Genomic DNA, 23,819 nt, shown 5'->3' with positions numbered 1-23,819 from the left:
CAGCTTCTCATCAATTAGATGGGCCTCTTGGCACAGGGCTTTGATTTAACTGCCAGTTGGAATCCCCACTCCACCTCTGGACGTTCAGACAGGCTCATAAAAGGAGTTTGAGAGTCCATTCATGTCCACTTGCCTGCCCCTGTCGCACTGTAAAAGTGGGCACGCTGGGATATGTAGTCTCAGTCACAACACGATAGGCTGAGGTTCATTAGCCTAGTGAAAGTAGCAATGCTACTGAGGAAATTATCAGTTTGTTTAAAGAGTTTGAATTTCTTTATCCTTGATTAATGCTGATACACACACATGGCATGGACACACCCACACACACACCCACACACTTTTTATTTTCAGCTTCTTCTTCTGAAAAGGCACATCTTCTAGTTAGTTGACTGTAGGCCGAACAATATTTTATAGGTGAACACTGTGACCATGAGAGAGCATACGAGGCCTACTGTGTCTCAGTGAGTGTTTTTTGTCCCTGGACATTCCTCTACGGGTAACATACAGTATCATACTTTGACTCAAAACATTTTTTTTATTGCTGATACATTTCAGCCAGACAACAGAGAAGTATCATAAAACATCTATTGCAGAGATTGTTGTCAGGACATTAAATCACTGTAGATCAAAGTCATCCATCTCTGCAGCAGATATATCACTTTGCAATAGATTTAATGCCTACCCTTAAACTGATTAGGTTCTAATTGCATGAGCTCTGTCAAAGTTCCCTAAAGGGATTATCTTTAATGATCTCCCTGCACAAGCCTGCCAAAGTGCAGTTACCAGTGGTATAAACTGCCTGTTGTCCAAGGCAACCAAAAAATAACATTAAATGGCTGTGCATCACTAAAAAAAGCCCCCTCTCCTCTTCTAGCCACTTAAAGGAGTGTCAGGTCATGACAGAGTTGTTGTTCAGGAGCAGAGGAGTTGAGGGAAGTTAGCCTCTCACCTGCCTGATGGGAGAGGAAGCTGTGTGGCATCCTCCTCCGTCCTCCAAAGGAGCTCTTGAGTGTGAGTGCTGTGTGCATATGAAGTGTGTGAAGGCAGGTCATATCGGTGGACACTGCATAAATACCGCTGGCTTTAAAATAGTAGTCAGTCTCCTCTGTCAAATGTTAGGAGGGTTTGCACTTACCAAGGGAAACACTACCTGGTCCAGGACCAACAAATCTGAGTGCTTTTAAAGGTGCTTTCACACTGAACCAAAGAAACATCAACAAATTTGTTAGTGTTTGTTGGAGTATTTATTCGAGTTTGAGTCCATGAAGTCATTATTTTCCATTACTATCTAGGCCATATGGAGCTGAACCAACCAACAACTGGCAACTGTAGAATGCGAGCACCTTTACTTTCTTCCTCTCGCTGTGCTCCCGTCCCAGTTCCACCCCCGTTTGGGTAAATAAACACCACCGCACACGACCCAGGAGACACCCTCTCCCTGAAGTAAACTGACTCTGGATGGAAAATGCCCGACGGCCGAGTCCCTGACAGAGCAGTCAGCAGTGCAGCCAGGGGGGACTGTGGCAGGTCTGATTTAGAGGATGACGCTATGCAAAGCCCCCTCAATCAATCTGAAGAGCAGGGCCAAGAGAAGAGATGGAGGGGCCAATCTCTCCCCCACTGCTCTACCCTGTCACATGTGGCTGGGGTGTAATTGGTGTTGGAGCGCGTGGAAAATTGTGTGGGTGAGGCGGCGGTGTCACATGGTGAAATGACTCGTGAGGAAGTTGTGTGATTGCCTGTTATTTGGGGGCTGTCTGGAGGGATTGTGACAGCGCAGACTCTGACAGGTCAACAGAAATATCTTTTTTTCTCTCTCTCTCTTTTGCATGTGCTTATAAGTTGGTGAATGGAAGAGAGACACAAAGACTAAAAGAAGAGTTAAAGGTACAGTGATCATACTCCACAATTATAATAATAATAATAATAATAATAATAACTAGATGTACCGCAGAGCGGTACAAAATATGACCGGCACATTTTTTACACAAAAATAAGTCACACTTGGCAAATTGTGTTCATTTCCTCCTTTGTTCCTGCTTAGCTTCAGTAATTCAGCAAAGTCAGGGTATCTGCTGGTCTGGCTGCTGGCTAAAAACAAAAGGTGAAAGGCATATATGATTCTAACTGTCTCACTGAATTGCATTATGCACACTCAATTCTCACTGGTATCGACAACTCAACAAGTATCAAAACATGATTAGTTCATAGATTTCACATGTAAAATACATTTTATATAACCCCACCCCCATCTTGCCTGTTCATAATTTTGAGAAATTGTTGAATTGTGTGCATTTGTGCGTGTACGTGTTTATGTGTGTGTGTGTGTATGCGTGCGTGCATGTGCTTGTGTGTGTGTGTATGCATGCGTACATCTACTGTGTGTGTATGTGGCATACGTATGATTACTGTGAATGTATGTGTGTGAATATCTGTTTATACACATGTGTGCATATGGAATTGGTTAACATGACCCCTGGAGGCAAACATAAGCAAAAAATTGGTCATCCTAGGCCCTACGGTTCTCAAGATATTCACAGAAAACTGTTGGTGTACGGTCACTAAATGTACACATAAATGATTTTATTGTATGGCCCCCCATGAACGAAAGTTCACGAAACTTGGCATGAATTCGGAGGGTGTCATAATGATCCTACACTTTCAATTTTATGCAGTTTTGACCATGTCAGCCAGAGATATTGTGATTAAAACACCTCATTTTTTGCTTTTTAATTTTTAACTAGGTGGCGCTATACATTAAATAAGTGGAAATGGGATGGGTTGACATGGCCCCTTAAGTCCAACATACAAAAAAAGGTGGTCCTCCTAGGCCCTACGGTTCTCGAGATATTCACAGAAAACTCTGTTGGTGTACGGTCACTACAGTAAATGTACACATAAATTATTTTATTGTATGGCCCCCCATGAACGTAATTCCACGAAACTTGGCGTGCATTCAGAGGGTGTCATAATGATCCTACACTTCCAATTTCGTGCAGTTTTGACCATGTTAGGTCACAGATACCTGCAATTACAACACCTCATTTTTACTTTTTTATTTTTAACTAGGTAGCGCTATACATGAAATGAGTGGTTATGGAATGGGTTGACATGGCCCCTAAAGATCAACATACAAAAAAAAGGTGGTCCTCCTAAACCCTACGGTTCTCGAGATATTCACAGAAAACTGTGTCTGCCCTACCCTCCTTTCGGGGGGTCCAGTCCAGGGGCTACAGATGAAAACGAAAAACGATGGTTCCATGCTATCCATGTGGGGCTACATGCCCACCAAGTTTCGTGTACCCCGGTCTTTCAGTGACCCGGGGGAATCCTTGACGGAAATGTGGCTGTCAGGAGTGCACTTCCTATACTGGATATGCCTGTAAGTGTGGGAGAGGAAGAGGGAGGCGGGCGTTTCTTTAACACTTGCCCTTACGCTTTATCTCTAATGCTTTTCATCAGGATGGTGCAGCAAAGGTCCATTTTAAAAACGCTTCCTCCATAGATGTGAGCTCACCATTTTCTATGTCCTTCTCAACATTGTCTTGATCCATTTCTTTCTGACACCATTTTCTTCTCTCAGACTCTACTTGTACAGCAGTAAAACTTTATGCCATCTGCTGTAGCCAGAGGTCACTCATCTCTGCAAAGCGAGGCTTAAGTTTTCTCATGTCATTAAATGCTGGGCCTGACTTGTCCTTCATGGTAAAGGCAGAATGTATAGTGTCCCATTAATGAAGTCTAATGAAAAATACAGGCAGTGCTTGCATTGCAGTGCTTTGTTAAATTGCTGTAGAGATCGCCACACAAAAAACAAAGCCGTAACTATCATTGCACTCATTAAAGAGGCTTTCTTTTGCTTGGCAAGTTTTAGATGTCATTTGGCTTGACAGTAATTAAATAATCCTCAAGACAGTCTTCTGCATGTTGTTTACACTTCCAGTCGAAAAAAACCAGGCGCAATTTAAACAATATTTAACATCTTTGCTTCCTGCACTGTTTCATACACTGCTCCTCATTAGTCTGTGAAACTCATATTGGTTTTGTATCTTCGGGAAACTGCAGGGAGTGTTTTTATGGTGTGTGTGTGTGTGTGTGTGTGTGCCTGTGCATGTTTGTGTGTCTCCCTTCACTTTTAATCTCACAGATACTTAGTGGTGGCCTCTTCTGTCACAAATTGACAATTAATGGGATGCAAAAGTGAATTGTTTTGGACAGCCTCATTTTCATAACAGCAGCTCTGCTCCCCCGAGCCCTTGTGCATTTAAAGCTTCACCTCTTGGCTTCCAAATGAAACGCCTGCACTGAACTGGAGGCTGTACCTGTTCAGAATCAATACAAGCTGCTCAACATATTACACATTGGAGCAGGCATGTTGGTGGTCCTCCCTCCTCTTAGCTGATCCATGTCTCAGATAATATATTCGAGCGTGGGGATGGTAAAAACACTCAGTTTCCTATGGCAGGCTTTTGAAGTTGTTTGAGTGTTTTTATGCTTTCATGTGTTCCTGAGATTTGATATTCATATCCCCCCTTGCTGCAGTACTTTTGCTATGAGTGCTGGGAATAACAAAAAGCCTTTGTTTTCGCTGCTGGAAAATCAAAGAGACAACGCCTGTCTGGAATGATGTTTTTCAGATTTCAAATTGATTGACTGTTGTTTTATGGGAAGAAAGCTAACAGTGGATAAAAATTCCTGCATTTTGGGGATATCAGCAATTCAAATTTCAACTTTTAATAATGTGTTTTCTAAAATGAACTAATAATGCATTTTCCTTTATGCCCTCTATTAAAGGCCTAATAGTCCTTCCATATATTTCCCAGAATTTATTTGAGTGACATGTATTATGTTTCTGTGAAGTGCAAATCTCTCCCTGCAGTAGCGTGAAGAGTCAAAAATTGATTCTTTAATCATGCATGGTCACATTGCAATATTTTATCATTAGGTTGTCAAATGGTTAATGTGCAAAAATGTGCATAATAAATGATTAAATTAGCTAATGGTGTCTTATTGGCATCCTGAAACATTTAGTGGATTTTAAATTTTAATTCCCTACTTTTGTTGAAAGGAAGTCTTAAAAATCACTGTACAACTCAAATAAAAAGTTTTACTCCACAGGACGGATGCACACGCTATGACCTGCAAATTGAATAGGAGCCTCCAGATTTACCTTTTTTTCCCCTCCAAGAAAAAAAAAATCCAAAACAATTATCCTCTCAGTCGGATCTACTTTGCCGGGTCTCCCGCCAGCTGAGCAGGAGTGAGCGACTCTGCCGGTGCCCGTGCCATTAGCACCCGACCATGCCACGCTCACCCCGACAGCACACCCCGCCCCCACCCCACTCTCCCCTTCACATCTTCTCCTACTGATTGCCAATTAGAGCAGAAATCAATTTCAAGTCCCCATGGCTAAATTGATATCATTATGTTTACGGTGGAATGTATAATTGATTATTGTATCATTATAACCAAATGTAATCGTGCATCAGTTTCATGCACACGAGGGGGGTTCCAAGAGGGAGGGGTTGTCGAGCCAGAACTTGTGATCATTGATAATCAAAAGCTATTATTATAATCTCTCATTGCAAATCACTACCATCAAGTTTTGCTGTCTCCCATTAAAAGTTTGTTCCGGTTATTTCTGGAGGGGCACGACCTCTCATTATGTGCTCAGGTGTGGCAGACAACATGCTTTTCAAAAGCAAATGATTTTATTACAAACATTTTTTTCAAACATTAAGTTGAATTACACAACCTTCTCTCACGTACATCTGCAATCAAATACAACATTTATCCCGCTATCAACACAGCTCATAAATACCCCAGCGGAATTCTGAAACACCAGAGCATTTCCAAGTTAACTTTTTGCAGTGCAATATTTGTCTCACTGGCACAGTGATTTCAGAGCTTTCCTTTCCATCTTCCAACTTCAGTATGAGGAGTGTTTCGGCCCGTGCGTGTTAAACACCAGTGCTCCACAGAATAGTAAAAGGCTGGTGCAGTGGATGAGCTTGCCCTTCTGTGTTCACAATAAGCTCCTAGAAGCAAGATAAGAGGGCATGAGTGGACATTACTTAAAAATCAATCATTTGACCAGTACAAATCCATACATCATCAAAATCTATACATCAGTAAAATTCATACATCAGAAAAACATTCTGTTTGTTTTTAAAAAATAGATGAAAACAGCCTCAGAGAAAAACACATAAAGACACTTTTAAAATAAAACTGGTCTCTTTAGTGACTAGCAGGCTATGAGAGTGGCAGAGAAAGAAGAATGCTGCGTCTGCTCTAACCCATCCTTCAGTTGGACAAACAGGCCGAAAGACAGGCAGGGGCTCCGCACATATTTAAAGTGATTATACAGTAGCACAACTTTGAGGAAGATAAATGGAAGAGGTGGGTTGCACAACACAAGTTATTCAAATTAATTTATATTGCATCTTTATCATTCTATTCCATTTCAATCCCCCCGCCCGGTGTGAAGTAAACATCCGTGGCTCTGCCACTCCTACTCCAAAAGGAACTTAAAGGTGCACAGCTGCTTCTGCTCAATGAATATGACTTGTCACTTTTCAAGGGCAAAGCCAGAGACAGAAAGAGAGGGGAGAAGAAAAAAAAACACATTATCCTTCACCTCCGCCTTCCTGTGATCCACCACCTCGTCTTTTTTCCCCCCACTGTTGTCTTTTGTCTTATCCTCATCTTCACCTCAAACTTTCTTTCTATAGACTCGCTCCCGTTACAGAGCAGAACTTTTTTTGAAAGGATGCAATGCTGAGAGAAAGCAGGATTTCGCTGTCCTCTGACACCATCGGAGGAAGAGATACTGTAATTTCACACTGTAATGGGGATTTATTTTTAGCTTAAGGAAATAATGACTGACTGACAAAGTTGCAGCTTCCTTACTGTGAGTGCAGACCATGTTAAACCTTGGGGCAATATTCTATCCAACGTTTCCTCAAAAATAGTTTGCCATGACTTGCTAAGAAGTATATATTGCTAGTTGATGTGATTCTTGGTCCTTGATAAAATAATTTATGATGTTAATGTTTTTTACTTTTAAGTCTGATTATTTTTACACCACAAACTACACATAACTAAGATATCATGCGATTCTATCATTCCATGCACGTCTTCAGCTCACCTCTGTTCGCTGGTTATGTGTGAAGGTCAGGGTGACATCAGCAGAGCCTGTTCTGCGGAGAGTGACCTTGGTGATGGCCAGCCGCCCGGCACCCCACACCTTCACATTTCCCAGAAGCAGCTGGTCCCCAACAGCCATACCATTATGGCTGACTTCATTACGTAATGTGTTCTGGGGGACAGATGGATATATGGACTTGTTGTGGGTCATACCAACTTAAACACTGGATAAGGCACAATGAACTATAGATTTCATTACTTCCTGGAAACCCCATGTGTTGTGTGTGAGGTATGGGTAAGGTAGAGCCAAGAGACCCCTTAACCATGACCCACAATCCTACAATCCCACAGTTATGATGTTGGATTCCCTACATATAATAAATGTCCTCTTTAAAAAGTGTATGTATTGTGTGTAGCTGGCTGACAATGGGGCTAGATGGTTTTGCCCAGAGTCATGATTTATTTTGGTTCATTAGGATATATTTGTGGTTTATTATCCTACTGCTTGAGAACAATGCTCCTATGATAATGAGTAATACTGCTACACAGTTCATCATTGTTCTGTGGGGTGTGGTTCTGTCATGAACTACAGCAGACTTAGGCTTAGTCAGGACAACAGCCTACCTTGTTTGCTGTGAAGGACATCCAGAGGTGCTGGTTCTTTTCAAAAGTATCTGTCAACAACACAAACAAGAGTTGATGCACATGAGGAAGAGAGGAAGGCAGGAAAGGTAGAAAGAGAAGATGACGAGAGAGAGAAAGAGGAGAGGAAAGGATACGATTGTGACAGACAGTACATTTACAAGGTAAGACAGGTAGCATTACTGTAATGGCTGCCTGTCATTTTTTTGTTCCTTTTTACACACTTCACTTCACTCAGAGCTCTCGAAAACTCTGATCACACAGACACAGAGAGAGGGGCTTTCAAACTTCAAAACAGTCTATGCGAGCATGTAATCAGAGCCCGCTGTCATCACCAAGTCAGATAGGAGGCCACTCAGTCTCCACATCCATGCTATTTTCCTGCTGTTGGTCACAGAGAGACACAGAGAGAGAGAGAGAGAGAGAGAGAGAGAGAGAAGAGAGAGAGGAGATAGAGGGAGAGGAGTGACTCACCGATGCCCTCGCCGTCATCCCAGAACAAAGAGCCTTGCGCCGATCCGTCATCACCAAGGGCAACGATGAGTCCCATGGGGTTCTTGCGACTGGGAACAGAGGAGGTGTGTGTGTGTGTGTGTGTGTGTGTGTGTGTGGGGGGGGGGGAGGACAGTCAGACTACGTCTCGGACCAGGCCAGGCCAGTCCCCCAGGATGATGCAAATGCACCCCGAGAGCCCACTGACACAGCTGGACCCCAGCACAGCGCACAGAGCACAGCCGGGCTAATGCAGCACTCCTGCCACTGCTACTGCTACTGCAATGCTGCTGAAATGCTCTGATGAAATTTTCATCATACTCAGCGAGATGCTCATCTTCTTCTCATATATATATATATATATATATATATATCAAAATAGACACTTTCTATAGCATAAAGGATTGTGTACAGAGCCTACACTGTGTTGTGTAATTGAATATGTCTCACAAATATTTCATCACTTCACTCAATCCTGAGCCAGTGGAGAGGAGAGGAGACAAGAATACACACTTTCTGCATGGTTGCCAAATGACTAATGTCATGGCAGGGTCATATGCCACAGAAGCCATCGTGTGCACTGGCATATCAACTTTTCATACTCATGCTGTGGAAATCCCAGCGGTCTGTCTTCAAAGTAAGAAAACACACCATGTATCCTATCCAGGTGTGAGCTCACCTGCTGAGTGTGTTGGGCTCGGGTTTCTGCCATGGCAGGATGTAGCCGCCCCTCACATGCAGGTTGATGTGGTCCAGTGGCGTGGGCATCTTCACGGTCACTCCGCGGCTCGCGACCGGCTCGGCCTACAGAAAGAGCAGAGGGGGTCCATCCACACGTGAGTACCCCACACACATGCACTCCAGAAGCCAAGGCACCGGCCCTCTGGCGGTGCCTCAATTAGCAGTCAGTGAAGTGGCACGTGCAGGGATAAACACAGGGAAGATGGCCTTACCGTGTGATAATCGTACCATCTGGCATCTGGCAGGTAACCACTAACTTCCGTGACACCCTGTGAATACATCAAGCATCGACATGATGGATGGGTGTGAATGTGCCTGCTGGCCCATGTGTGCTGTGACTCATATGTGAATGTGTAGGTGTGGTGTGTGTGAATGTGTGTATGTGTGCGAGTTTGAGTGTGTGTGCATGTGTGTAAACATGCCTGATGGCACGTGTGTTGTACTGTGACTGTGAGTGAGTGTATTTGTGTGTGTGTGTGTGTGTGTGTGTGTGTGTGAGAGAGAGTGTGTCTGTGTGTGTGTGGGTGTATGTTGTGTGGGTGTGTGTGAGAGAGAGAGAGAGAGAGAGAGTGTGTGTGTGTGTGTGTGTGTGTGTGTGTGTGTGTGTGTGTGTGTGTGTGTGTGTGTGAGAGAGAGAGTGTTGTGTGTGTGGGTGTGTGTTGTGTGTGTGTATGTGTGTGTGTGTAGGCACTTGTGTATTAGGTATGCATTAGCTCACTTCATCAAGTGCGGGCGTGATGAGCAGTGCTGGCCCCCAGAGGAACTGCCTGTGGATATCCCACGTCTCCCTATCGCTGACAAACCTACGGGGGCAGAGAGAACAGAGAAGCCCACTCACTTACTCACACTCACACACGGCTCCAGGGGATGCAGGGGAGAGCCCAGCAGAGCCCAGAAGAGCCCAGCAGAGCCCAGCGGCTCTAACCCTGATGCTCCACAAATCTCCACATCAAGAGCCTCAGCCAGAGCCTGGGTGGAATGGGAAAGAGCAGGAAACACAGAAGAAGGGAAGAAAGATAGAACAAATTAAGAAGGGAAAGAAAGAAAGGAAGAATCGAAAGGAAGAAATGAAGATAGATAGAAAGAAGGAAAGACAGAAAGGGAAAAAAGAAAGAGAAAAAGAGAAACTGAATTGAGAGGAAATAGAGACAGAGAGGAAGGAAAGAAAGAAAGAAAGAGTAAAGAAAGCAAATGGAGAGGGAGAGGGAGTGTTGAGAGTGCAGTGTGATGAGCGGGTGGGCAGCGGGCCCATTAGGCTGAGAGGTGGGCACCGCGCCGGACACGCAGGGCGAGAGGGAGCGCGAGTCAGCCGCTCCTGATCAATGCAGCCGCCACAGCGCTGCCAGAGCGCCAGAAATATGAGAGGATGAGGAGGACGAGCGAGAGCGAGAGGAAGGGCGAGACGAGAGATGAGTCAGACGGAGAGCAAACGGGAATGCGAGGGGCATGCGAATGATGGAGCAGAGAAAGAGAGAGAGAGAGAGAGAGGAAGGACAGACGGACGGACAGAAGGACGGAACTTAAAAGGGCTGCGCTAAGAAAAATGACACAGCAGGAAGCCGGGAGAGGGGGATGAGGGAAGGAAGACAGGATGCTGGCAAGTGAAGAGAGCAGGGGAAAAAAGGATGGAGTTTCTGAAGAAGGGCAAAAAGGAGAGACGATTGTTGATAAGCCAGGCAGGATAAGTAAGGCTAAAGGCACGGCAAAGCAAGTGTTTTTAAATCAGTGCTTCTGAAAGGAGCAGCCTCACTCTAATATGTACAGGGGAATGGCACTGTCACTGCCAGGGAATGGAAAAGTAATTGAAAGTGATAGGGCGAAGACCTGTGAGGCACTGGGAGATGGCACATCACAAAACATCTCAACATCTCAACTCAGGGTGTAGCCCGCGGCAGCCTGCAACAGCCAGCCGTCACACTGGAGTAACATGCATTACAGCGGATCTCACAGGGCAAGGCCACTTATGCTGCATTTCCATTTACAGAGCTGACAAAATGTCTTACATTTGTACCCACGGGTTGAGAGAGAGAGAGTGTGTGTAAGTGTGTATGTGTGTGTATGTGTGTTTGTGTGTGTGTATGTGCATTTGTATGTATGTTTTTATTTGTGTGTGTGTGTGTGTGTGTGTGTATGTGGTGGAGGGCACTGACTCGTGCAGGAGGGGTCGCACCACCGTGCTGCCAAAGACGTGGGCCTCGAACATCAGCGTGTAGAGATAGGGCAGCAGCGTGTAGCGGATGTTCAGCACATCCCGTGACGCCACGGCAAACTCTGGATCCCAGGCCACTGGGTCTTGTCTCTGTCACACACACACACACACACACACACACACACACACACACACGCAGGGATGCAGTGAGAGAGAGAGAGAGAGAGAGAGTTAAACGTAAAGTAAATTTATGGGCACAAACGTAAAGTAAATTTATGGGCACAAACATCCTTGAGGAAATGATATGCTAATCCGTATATGCGGCCCACAATACATTGGACTAAACTTGTGCCGCTGCATGTGTATGTGTGCAGCCGTGCCCCCAGCACACGGCACACACGGAAACCCTGGACAAAATCATTTCAGGAGAGTAGACCCAGCAGACATGCCGTCCTAATTCTGAACAGATGCCACATGCTCTCCTCTATACGTGTCTGTGACGCGCCGGCTCCCTGCAGACCCGAGGCTGATCTAAAAGCACTTCAGAGAGTAAATAATGAAAAGGATCACAGGGTAACTGAGTTAAACAGTCTACAAATGAGCTACGTTTGGCTAACGCAGAAAGTTTCAGAGTTAAATATGAATAAGCAGGAGATATCAACGACACAACCAATTTTTAAAAATGCATGACAAACAAAATATATTTTGACATACAAAACAGTAGAGAGAAGGTGATCACTCTGCCATCTAATTTGGAACAAATATGTATGATTTTTGCAAACAGTAAACAAACACTTAACCACATGCCACTTTGATAAATGCTGCCTGTTTCTCTTTTGCTGCCGCGGATTAAATGCTTTTGGAACACAATTTAGTCTTTTGGCTAATGGTTGAGTGGGAAGAAGTCATTCATGTTTACCTGAACGTGAAACTGTTTATTTCTCCATGAGAAGCCATAGGAGCAATCACTCCATGGAGAAACACAGAACAAACAGTACAGACCTCCACCCATCCAACAGAAGGAGCAGTTAACAAACAGTACAGACCTCCACCCATCCAACAAAAGGAGCAGTTTGACTGGAGATGTTGCTCTAAGTGTGTCAAATTGTGCCCACTGCTCAGAGCCACTGTAGCCTTGACTCAGTGTGATGGAGGACTTCAGTTTGTCCTGGAATCTGATTTCTACTATGAGGCCTGTCAGGCAGCGGTGCCTTTGCTGGCGGACTTCATACGTCATACTTATCTTCACAAGTGACATTTCATATGTGACCAAGGCCACCTAAACTGGCGCAATCCATATTTGTGTAGGACAGAGACAAGCCATTTCTGGAGCCTCAGCTGGGTAGCCCTGGGTCTGTATTTTAAATTCATGAGTGTTGCACAAGCAGCTTACCGACATCGCCAGTGATTTACTGTAATACTGTTAATTTTGCGGATAAAAGGAAGTGCTGTGTGTGTGTGATGCCACTGAATGTGCAATGTGCTGGAAATGGCAAAACAATTCCCCCCTGGGATAAGACTCCACTCCTGAGCAAAGATCCAACAATTTGAGAGTCACTGGAATATTGAACCTGGGTTAAATGTTGCGTATTGCCCTAAGTTACTGTTGAAATTGAGGCTGCTTAACTTGGTGCCTTTGTAAAGCTCATGAATCATTGTGGAGATGAGCATCTGTAAAGAGTGCTTCTGACAGCAAAGCTGCAGAGGAGTCGGCGAGAGACCTGCTTACGACCATATCAGTTAATGCAGACATGCTTTGGCGAGGCAATAAAGGGAGGATTTATCCCATCACTGTGAGTATGTGTGTGTGTGTGTGTGTGTGTGTGTGTGAGAGAGAGATGGAACGCTCTGCTGTGCTTCATTCATGAGACTGAAGGCTGTATTTATGACCACATGTGATCTATGTCACCCATGACCTTGTCTCACCCCTCCCACCCCCCACGCTCCCCTCCCATGCCCACTATCAAAAGACATGGAGGCTCCTCTTCCCCTAAACTGTAATGGCGCTCATATTTCCCCATTAAACGCCTCGGCCTCAGACCTCCCCAGCCAGCCAGCCAGTCTGACTCTCTTATTCCCTCCCTCTCTCTCTCTCTCTCTCTCTCTCTCTCTGCATAGGACAGCCAAAAAATGATTCCAGGGCGCGCTGGCCCCCGACTCCATTAAGCCGCGGCTGCTGAGGAGGGAAGGCGTTTCCACCTACACACCACGCCGCCTGCGGAGGCAGCCAGTCCGTCTCCTCTTCCCTGGCAGTGTGAGGGTGGGGAGGTGGGTGGAGGGCTGAGGCACACGGAGCATCTTTCTCTCTTTCAAGAGCAGCTCACATCGATAAGCACATTTACAGAAGAAAACAACCGGTACAGTAAAGGCCCATCTTCCTCCTCTGAGCCTCTATCTTCTCCTCTCTCTCTCTCTCTCTCTGCCTGTCTTTCTATCTCTCTCTCTCTCTCTCTCTCTCTCTCTCTCTGTCTCTGTCTTTCATGTCCTGATGTGTATTTCAGCTATCCTGTCCTCTAATCCCCCAGCATCTTGCCCTCTAGACCTCCTTTATTGCATCGCTTTCTTTCCGTCTCTCTCTCTCTCGCTCTCTCTCCTTCCTGTTCTCGTAACTGCATTACGTCCACCTCGGCCCCTCATATGATGACCTTTCATTCCTCCACCGTTGTCTTCCATAAATGGCCCCATTTGACACAGACACATAACAGCTAATGATATGTTACCAGGGCTAATTGCAGGGGGCACAGTTGAAGAAAAGAAGGGATGTAATTGGCCCTATCAAGAAACGAGTGAGAGGGACACGTGTAAAACACATGAAAGTAGAGGAGGGCCCTTTGAGGCCCTTTCCCCCCCTCCGTTTTGTGCCTGCTTTTTATTCCCTTATTTAATCCCTCTGTTCTCTTCTCTCTTCTCTGACCTTGTCAGTGCACATCACGATTCCTGGTCGGCTATCGGCCCGTTATATAGCCGCAAATTGGCGCAGAAATGAGGCAGATAATAGAGACATGCTCACTAGTGACCTCCTACTCAAACAGCCTTGAACAGCCTCCCCCTCCCCTCCCCCGTCCCTCACAAACCCCCGCAGGTCTTCTAATGGTGTCGATTTTCTTTTGTTTTGTTTGTTTGTTTATTTTCTTACTGTTTAGGCCTCCATTTGCAAGCCATTATTAAATGATTGAAATCAAGAGCGGGTGGGGGGTGGTTAGGGTGAGCAGTGGATCACCTTGAAAATTCAATTACGCCCTGCACCTACTGTCACTGCCACGGCCTGCGTCGCCGTCCAACAAGGAAATTTAGCCGCGCCACATCGATCCCCTCGGACTCCGCTTATTGGATTTTTTCTTCTCCCCGTGTGTTTAACAGCCCCACAAAGGTCACAGCACACAGCACGCTATATAGATGACAAAACTCGGGGCCCTGTGTAACGCCCCGGCTGGCCACTCGCATCACCTTTCATCATCTCTCCGGCCTGCTTCCCTGACCTCTCGCTGTGCCGGTGGGTTTTCTTTCTCAGCTGTTTGAAGTGGTTAGAAAGCGGAAGGTTTTGTTTTTCCGGTTGCCTGTGTTAGTTGCTGGTTAAATGCTTTTGAGGCGTTAACTTGGGGACACGGGAGCCCTGTGTTTTGAAGGAAAAGGCGACTCACCGGGAACCCTTTGCCGTTGTGGTTCCTGGAGTAGGGGTAGAACGCTCCCAGTTGCATCCAACGGAGGCACATCTCGCGCGAGGGGTGGTTGAAGAACCCGCAGATGTCCGCACCCGTCTAGATGCAACAACAAGACGCACTCAGCACCATTCACAACCACACGGCCATCCAGATGCTATTTTCTATTGACATGTTTACAGACATCCTCTGAAATGCAATTGCGCCCACAGATGAGTCATAAAATACATATTTCTGGCCCCGTGAAGGCATAACTTTGAAGGAAAGAAAGAAATCCTAGACTCAGAAATCAATAGCAATATCCATTTAGGCAGCAGAGCTCCAGCAAAGGAAGCGGAGTACTTACATAAGGGATGCCAAACAAGCTGAACTCCATCATTCCTGTGGAAATGGCAGAGAAAGAATAAACATCAAGACTACATCAACACAACCATTCAATGAGGAGAACAACTGAGTGATGGAAAAACAGAAAGAGTTACACTGTGAAGTACGATGTGTGCAGATGTATTCAACATCCTGAGCATTAGACAAAGCAGAGTCCCATGCCAAGCTAGTGTACGTACTGTATGTGTGTATGTATGTGGACGTATGGCCACGAGCATGTGTGTGTGTGTGTATGTGTGTGCGCGCATGTCAATGTAGAGAATGTGTTTGTGTGTTTTTGAGTGCTCTCTGTTGTTTGGAGCAAGTAGAATGCTTTCAACATGTCTACCACATCCAGCTTCTGGAACACTTTGTTTGCAGTGCAGAGGGAGGATCAAGAATCTTGGTTTTCCAGAAACCGTGTGGAAAACACTGACTCTCTCTCCTTTTCTCTACATCCCCACAATGAACTGCACTCTGCAGTCTCAGCTCTTCCTTCAACTCTCAGAGAGAGAGAGAGAGACAAAGAGAGAGGGAGAGAGAGAGATAAAGAGAAAGAGATGTTTGCTAGTACAGTAGAAACAAAAAAAATCAGACACCCACAAGGCATCAGGGGAAAATGCACTCCCACACAACACTGACATCTCTTACGCCCATACACATACACGCACATACACGCAAGCTCTCCCTCTCTCTCTCTCCCACTATGTCTTCCTGTCAGTCAGTCTGTCTATCTGTCTGTCTTTCTCTCTATGTCTTGCTCACGCTCACACACACACACACACACACACACACACACACACACACACACACACACACACACACACACACACCTATGATGGATTTGTACAGCTGGTCCCAGGCGGCAGCATTGTCCCCGAGCCAATGTCCTGCCCAGCGGCCACTGGTAGGATATGTGGACCGGGTCACCACGATCCCCCTCTTCCCAGTCACATTCAGCAGGGCACTGTAGACGTGAGATTGGGTAGGAAAAATAAGAATAATTCACAGCAGTTATGGATACAGGTCGGTAAATGAAAAGGTGGCATGATTTTTGACACTGTCCTTTTTATGGCCGTGTGACAGTACTTGCTTGCTCTTCTATTAAGATCAGCTGAGCACCACATACGTCCGTCAGCTTTACCTGAGCAACGAGAGTGATTTGTAGGAGGGACATAGACGTGTCAAAGATACGCCACTCACTCATATGTGGGCTTGGTGTGAGACCAGCCGTAAAGATTGTGGACGTCGTAGTGCTTGACTGGGGTTCCATCACTCAGGAACTGCTGGCTGTTCATGCACAGAGTCTTATGGTTCAGGCCCATGTGCTTGGACTCCAGAGCTAAGGCAATGGGGAAAAAAGAAATAAACTGGCATTTAATTGACAGATCTTAAAAGCATCATATATACTATAAATATATCAAATGAGTGAAGCATTGCCACTGCAATAAGAATATATTAAGTCAATTAACTTTATTAAAAACTGGCATGATTTTAGTGGAGCTTGCTTTATTTGTTTATTTTGAAAATAAAAACTCCACATGCTCTCATTAGTGACTATATCTGTTGCAATTATACGGACTTCATAACAAGCCTGGGTAACACTTCATTTACATAATCTGCTCAAATTCAAGTCCTGTCTTTCCAATTGTTCACTGTACATCACCTTAACCTCAAAGCCAATCCCTAAACCCTAACCTTAACCATTAAACACAATTGGTGTTAACAATCTATCTCAACCGATAGTTTATCTGTGATAAAATGTGACCCAAGACTGTGCTGGCCTAGTCCTTACGTGGCATGTATGGAGGGTAGTCGTAGATCTGTGGACCCAGACAGTTCTCCCCAACGGTGCCGTGGACGAAACTTGCGGGCTCGTTCATGTCCTACAGCGCATCAGAAACAATAAGACACATCAGCTGGTACAGGCACCCAGACAACTTTCCTCCAAGAAGACAACTGTTTACACATCTTGGCTCGACATTTTTGTGTGACATGACAAGGTGGCGTGACTGGCAGGTGAGGTTTGGAACTGTCTGGAATATGATCGTAGGTGACAACAAAGCGCTAACAGAAGGAAGTCGTGGGACATCACACTACTGTCAAGAACAAGACCCCTAGAAGTTTCAGAAAAGGAACCGCAGCACAACTGATGCTAGCAGCACACACAGAGAGACCTGGGCAGGGACGCCAAAACCCCAAAGTGCCTGCTTTGAATCTGCCAGTCACTGACAGTGCCACACTGTGTGTGTGTGTGTGTGTGTGTGTGTGTGTGTAAGAGAGAGAGAGAGACAGTCACGACACTCACAATCCACAGGCCATCAAACTTCATTGTGTTGGTGTAGAAGTCGAGGATCTCCCGGTGCCACCACTCAGCCGTGACGTTGCGGAAGAAGTCAGGGAAGGCAGCGTAGGCCCTGTACATCTGCGGGGAGGACAGGAGGAGGAAGAGGAAGAGGAGAGCGTGTGAGCGAGCGGCCGCGCTCGTTTCCGCCGCCGCTGATTACAGCCTCCGCGGGGGGTCAGCGCCGGTGAACCGGCAGCCGAGCCATTGTCCACTGATTGGGCATGTTCCAGACTGTCATGTCATAATTAGAAGCAGGACTCTCTTCCAACTTTGCCGAGGCAGGGGCTTAATGAAACGAGATGGAAGGGAGTACTGCTGGGCTTAATCACACACAGACACTGGGCTGTGCAATTACAAGGCATTGTGTGTTTAGTGATTGGTGAGGAAGCTGCGGACAGCGTTGCATTGGCACTGGCTGATTATATGAGTGAGGAGGTGCTGGAGGCTTTTATAGAACACCTCTGGCTAGTAGACAAGACAGCGAGCGAAGGGGGTTGAGTGATGCAGCCTACCTCCACCTGCGTGTCCCAGTCCAGGCTCTCATCAACAGTGACATTGGGGAAGTCAGGCCACACCTGTAGCAGAGACAGAATGAGGTGTAGGACAGAGAGCACATCCACGATGGTCAACAGGTTCTATGGACTGCTTATGGGTCATCTCTACTTATCCAGTGCCAGCGGTAACATAGTCACAAAATCAGTGTGCCATAATTGCTTCAGTGCACCTACATTCACTAGATAATATTAAATTGGTAAAGTTTACAACCCGGGTCAAGTAACCTCAAAAAAGTTTTTCAATTGTTTTGCCACTTTGTGATAATGTAATGGATTCGTGTCTAAAAATGAATGTTTGGCCTGGTCGAGGGTGCAGCTACAGAATGCCCACTCTGCTTGGGTAATGGTCTGGTGCTCTCTGCACACTGGGCTCTCATCCGGTGAAATTGATTTTGGGCAGAGAGGTGGGTACATTCCTTGAGGCGAAGATGCAAAATTTCCTGAGACACAAACATGGGAATAATGTACGGCTGAAAACGGCCTCTTAAAACCATATTGCTCTGTGCATTGTGCCACTATTCTTTTCCCATTCTGCCTCTCCCCCAACATTACACACCCTGCACTGTGTGTGCAAATGTGGAGAACAAAAGGCCAGTGAATGTGGACAGGAGTTGAGTGAATTGTTTTTGTTTTGGGCAGACTGGAACACAAGCTCTGGCTCTCATCACTCTCTCATTTTTTCTTATAGCCTAGAAATCTAGATGCACCCTAGCAGCAGCAAATGTAATTGTAAATGACCCTACATCTTGATGTGAGTCTGGCTCATCAGGCTACTCCTCTTACCTTTCCCCAGACGATCTCGCTGCTGAGTTCTGCAGGCCATTTGATGAACACGTCCTGTTCCAAACCCCGGTCAAACGCAGGATACGACCCCCGCGTCTCATTGCCAGCGATGGCAGGATCCTACAACACACAGCACTCTGAGCTGTTCAATGGTTTCTTTTCAGACTTTCAGCTTCACAGAGACGTTCAACAGTCCTTATATTCAAATGAAAGGAGGAGTGATGAAAACTTAACTCTAACTCTATCAGTCAACTGTGGATATATCTCAAGTCATAAACAGCATGAGCTGTAGCTCTGCAGTCTGTACAATAGATATGCCATTTCTTTGCTGGACTCTCCTGCATATTACATTAAGATATCATTCACTTGTAGAGGCTACTCAAGTGATCAGAGGGATTCAATTAGGGTGCAATCAAGCCCTGCTGTGACGGTGGAGGCGGAGTAGAGTGAGTCCATCCGTACCAGAATGAAAATGAACCGCATGCCCTCTTTTCTCATCTGGTCCACTAGTGCAGGCAGGCCCTGGAACTCCTTGTCCAAGACGAAGTCCAGCTGTCTCTCCATGTAGTCAATGTCTGCGTACTGGACGTCCTGTGAGGCCAAAAGGACAAATGTGATGACACGCGTCATCCTATGAGAAAGCCTGACAAGTCAAGAAGTAGACTAGTTTCCTGCATATGAAATGACCCAGAGAGAGGGATCTCAACTAACCAATACGGTTCACTGTCACTGGAGCTGGCAGTGGATGTTACATAAAAAAGGTAAATTTAGAAAATCATTGCACTGCAATTGGGTCATGATTTTGACTTTGAACAGTCGGCTCAGTTGGAGGCCAGGTTTATTTTCAGGCACTGTGGGGACACCTAAAGAGGAGAGGCACATGTGTGGCTGATTGTGGCGCGTCTCATTACCAGCGTGAGTCAGTGAGTGCAGAATAGCATAGCATAGCCTAGCATAGCATAGCATAGCACAGCAAAGCACAGCACAGCTCAGCACAGCACAGCACAGCACAGCACAGCTCGCCCACACACACAACCAAGGTGCTGATTCTCACGACTCTCGTTAGCCGTGCGCACCTCCACTCAGTTTGCAAACATTTGGTCGTGTGTGCTACCCTGCCAACGGCAGACTTAGCCTGCTGGCTCGCTTGGCGAGGGAGCGCTACCCACGACTAGAGCTGCTGGGAGAGGTGTGGTGCCCGCTCTCTGCAGGACAGGGGGTGAGATGGCACACAAAGTGCTTGTGTATGTGTGGGTGTGGGTGTGAGAGAGATGTGTGCATGTGTTCGTGTCTATGTTAGTGAATTTAAGTGTTTGTCTTGGTGTGTGTGTTTGTATGTATGAGAGAGAGAGAGAGAGAGAGAGAGAGAGAGAGAGAGAGAGAGAGAGAGAGAAGATGTGTATGTTTTGTGCCTGTGTGTGTGTGTGTGTGTGTGTGTGTGTGTGTGTTTGTGAGAGAGAGTGCTTACATAAGGAATTCCAGCTGCTTTCATGTCTCTGTATAAATCTGCAATCTCCGAGTCATTGGCATATCCATAGCGACACAGCTGGAATCCAAGGGACCAATAGGCCGGAAGGACAGGGCGACCAATCATCTATTGAGTGAATAATGCAACATATAACAGAAAATGAACAAAGAATGAAGGAGAGAGAGAGAGAGAGAGAAAGAGGGGAAGAGGGAGAAAGAGGGAATGTCTGGTTTAATCTGACATTAGGTATTTACCAAGAGAAAGAGCTAAGGTGCTTGATACACTAAAGCTGTGGTTTGTGTGGCAGAGCGGTCCGAGCTGCTAAACTTCACATTTGCAAATGCAATCGCGCACACACACACACACACACACACACACACACACACACACACACACACACACACACACACACACACACACAGAGAGACAAGCATAATAAGGCGTCTCACCAATGTGTACTCCTGCACCACCAGCTCAGGTGTGGGTCCCATCAGCACGTAGAAGTCTAGGATGCCCCCGAGGGTGCGGTAGGTGAGCGCTGGAGTGGGCTGGAAGGTCACATCTGAGAATACACACACACATCCCACGCTGACCATGCAGTATGCACACTACGCCAACACGTGTCCTCACTCTTGTTTATCTACACCTCTTTTTTCTTTGTCATCCTCCTTTTCAGTGCTTTTCTAGGAGCCTCGCTTGTTGTCACTTCATGACTGGGAGACAATGATAAGCTTGAGTGCACACATAAGTTACTTTGTTCACTAGTCTGTTAACTCCTCTGCAAAAAGGGAAGAACTGTTGTAACCGTATGCGGTAGCCTCTGTCAGTGCATAATTGAATCAGTTGCTCGATACCATAAATGTGCACTTATGGTCTCATTTCCCAATCAAGCGAGTGCTGTTGTGGAGTGATGGAGTGGGTCCTACGGCGTGTGTTATTCTACAGCAATCATTAAACTCGCGGGGCATCTCATCATTGTGTTCAAATACTCATTTGATATTTCCCTTTTAAGCCATGCAGGTTCAAAGTTTTGCTCCTGCTGTGCTACCAAGTTACCCACTCCTTGTTTGTGTGCCTGTGTGAGTGAGTGAGTGAGTGAGTGTGTTTGTGTGTGTGTGTGTGTGTGTGTGTGTGTGAGAGAGAGAGTGGTTGAACAGGGAAGACAGAGAAGAGAGAGAGAGAGAGAGAGTGTGTGTGTGTGTGTGTGTGAGAGAGAGAGAGAGAGTGAGGGGAGATAAGGAGGTATGAGATGAGAGAGAAAGACAGGAGCGAGGGAAGGGGTGGAGGGAGGAGAAGAAGCTGTGGGAGGGCCTACACTGAATGCACAATGCTTAATAAGTCTCTCTTCCACCAAATTGCTATGCCACAGTGGCAGCACTGGTCACCGTGCCCCTTCTCTGTGGAGATGATTCATCTCATGCAGGCCCTATGTCACAGATCCGCTAGAGATAAATAATATCACTGCAGCATTAATGACTTGCTTAAGCCCCACTGACCCCTGGGCTGTCTGGGATCAGTTGAGAGGGGGGTTAGGAAGGGGGATTAGGGGGACAGCTACGGTGCCCCACTGTCCTTGCCCCATCCAGCAGCACACACACACACACACACACACACACACACACACACACACACACACACACACACACACACACACACACACACACACACGGAGGACTGGGGCTCTAAATACATGCACTGGAGGACACAACAGGCATTGCGTAACATGTCAGCTTGTGAAAGGACACTTGGTTAAGGTGTAAGGGACAGACATGCCAATGCTTGTATTTGTACACACACACACACACACACACATTCAAAGGGATCGATGCAATGCAACATGACCTGGGGAGAGTGTGAAAGAGAAGGGAGGGAGAGAGGGAAAGGAAGAGAGAGGGATGGAGGAAGAGAGAGGGATGGAGGAAAAGAGAGGGATGGAGGAAGAGAGAGGGATGGAGGAAGAGAGAGGGATGGAGGAAGAGTGAGAGATGGAGGAAGAGTGAGAGATGGAGGAAGAGAGAGGGATGGAGGAAGAGTGAGAGATGGAGGAAGAGAGAGGGATGGAGGAAGAGTGAGGGATGGAGGAAAAGAGAGGGATGGAGGAAAAGAGAGGGAAAGGAAGAGAGAGGGATGGAGGAAGAGAGAGGGATGGAGGAAGAGAGAGGGAGTGTTGTGTCTCACCCATGGCATTGCTGTTGAGCAGCAGGACTCCGTGAGCGTGTGCGGTTCTCTCCAGGCCCATGTAGAAGGGGTGAACACCATAGGTGTTCATCTTATACTGATGAGAAGAGAGAGAGAGAGAGAGAGAGAGAGAGAGAGAGAGAGAGAGAGAGAGAGAGATGAGGAGAGGGGAATGCGAGAGTGGAGCATCGTTGAGGAGAAGTGTCACGTCAAGTTTGATGCCTTATGACTCAGACAGCACGGTGTTAATGTGTGAAATTTTTGCTAAAGGGGTGGGAGGGACAGGCCTCCACCACCTCCCCCTCCAGCTCCACCTCCACCTCCTCCTCCTGCCTGGCCTAGCTGTCCCTCTGGCACATGGCGTGATGGGGGTGAGTCAGGAAAGAAAGGTCGTTAGCATGTCCCATAACGAGGACTGACAGCTAATGACAGTGCTGCTGCCTCCACACACACACCCACACCCACACACACACACAGTCACACACACATGCCACGTAGGCCTCATGGTTCAGCAGTCTCTCCGTAAGGAGCAAGCGAGCGAGGGAGTGAGCGAGCGCGAGCACAGTGACTCACTCAGAGTCCTCGTCCTCAGCAGCACACTCAGCACTTAGCACATTCACCAGCTTCCACATATGGACTTAAAAGCCAAAAGAACTTTAATTACACCCCTTTTTGACTTAACTTGAGCTAGCTCAAACACACAAACAAGAAAACAAACAACTTAAAATCCACACAGATGTCCTGAGTAAGTGGAAGCATCTTTTGAGAATTCTGATGATAAATCCTATATCCTATCATCATATATCAAATATCCTATACAGTATATGCAACCTATATCATACCATACACCCTATATCAGCAGTGCTGTATGTGTGAGAGAAGCTGGTGAAGAAAAGCCCTGAGTCACTGTGAATGGGAAGGGCCGATCAACTCTGACCTCTGTGTGGTCAGAAAGGTGACCGTGGCGAGAAATCGCACACGCGTGCTAAACCACACACACAAAACGCGCTAACAATAGCCTGTCATAGCACAAGAGGCTGGTGCTGCATGTTGCATGAAGAGCTTAGCAACAGCACAGGAAAAATCCAGTCAAGGCAGCACAAGAACTCAAATACAGACCATGCCTTTATCGCAAGGCCTAGTATGTTCGTTAACAGAATCTAGAAAAAAAGTAGGCTACTGCAATAAAAGAGGGAACATTATTTGATTATATTTGAAAGATATGTGAGTAATATGAAAATGGATATAGGGCTCATTAGTGAGGGGCGGAAGCCTCCCCTGGTGGGAGTGAGATTCT

At 46.3% G+C, this 23,819-nt stretch overlaps 1 protein-coding gene across 1 annotated transcript in view; it reads right to left on the bottom strand.

Moving 5' to 3' along the window:
- Window positions 1-5,692: 5,692 nt before the first annotated feature.
- Window positions 5,693-23,819, bottom strand: part of si (sucrase-isomaltase (alpha-glucosidase)) — a 41,151-nt gene continuing 23,024 nt past the window's right edge. The window contains 20 exon segments of the mRNA XM_048264732.1: window positions 5,693-6,038; window positions 7,148-7,318; window positions 7,771-7,820; window positions 8,263-8,351; window positions 8,960-9,084; window positions 9,234-9,290; window positions 9,740-9,824; window positions 11,172-11,320; window positions 14,812-14,928; window positions 15,176-15,210; window positions 16,026-16,159; window positions 16,396-16,534; window positions 16,988-17,078; window positions 17,501-17,617; window positions 18,052-18,114; window positions 18,877-18,996; window positions 19,339-19,467; window positions 20,345-20,470; window positions 20,794-20,906; window positions 22,523-22,619. Coding sequence (XP_048120689.1) covers window positions 5,961-6,038; window positions 7,148-7,318; window positions 7,771-7,820; window positions 8,263-8,351; window positions 8,960-9,084; window positions 9,234-9,290; window positions 9,740-9,824; window positions 11,172-11,320; window positions 14,812-14,928; window positions 15,176-15,210; window positions 16,026-16,159; window positions 16,396-16,534; window positions 16,988-17,078; window positions 17,501-17,617; window positions 18,052-18,114; window positions 18,877-18,996; window positions 19,339-19,467; window positions 20,345-20,470; window positions 20,794-20,906; window positions 22,523-22,619 — 2,085 coding nt within the window. The 3' untranslated portion in view covers window positions 5,693-5,960.

Source organism: Alosa alosa, chromosome 15 (genome assembly GCF_017589495.1).
Source record: "Alosa alosa isolate M-15738 ecotype Scorff River chromosome 15, AALO_Geno_1.1, whole genome shotgun sequence".
In the NCBI taxonomy this organism is placed as follows: Eukaryota; Metazoa; Chordata; class Actinopteri; order Clupeiformes; family Clupeidae; genus Alosa; species Alosa alosa.
This window is presented reverse-complemented; position numbering and strand designations above follow the sequence as displayed.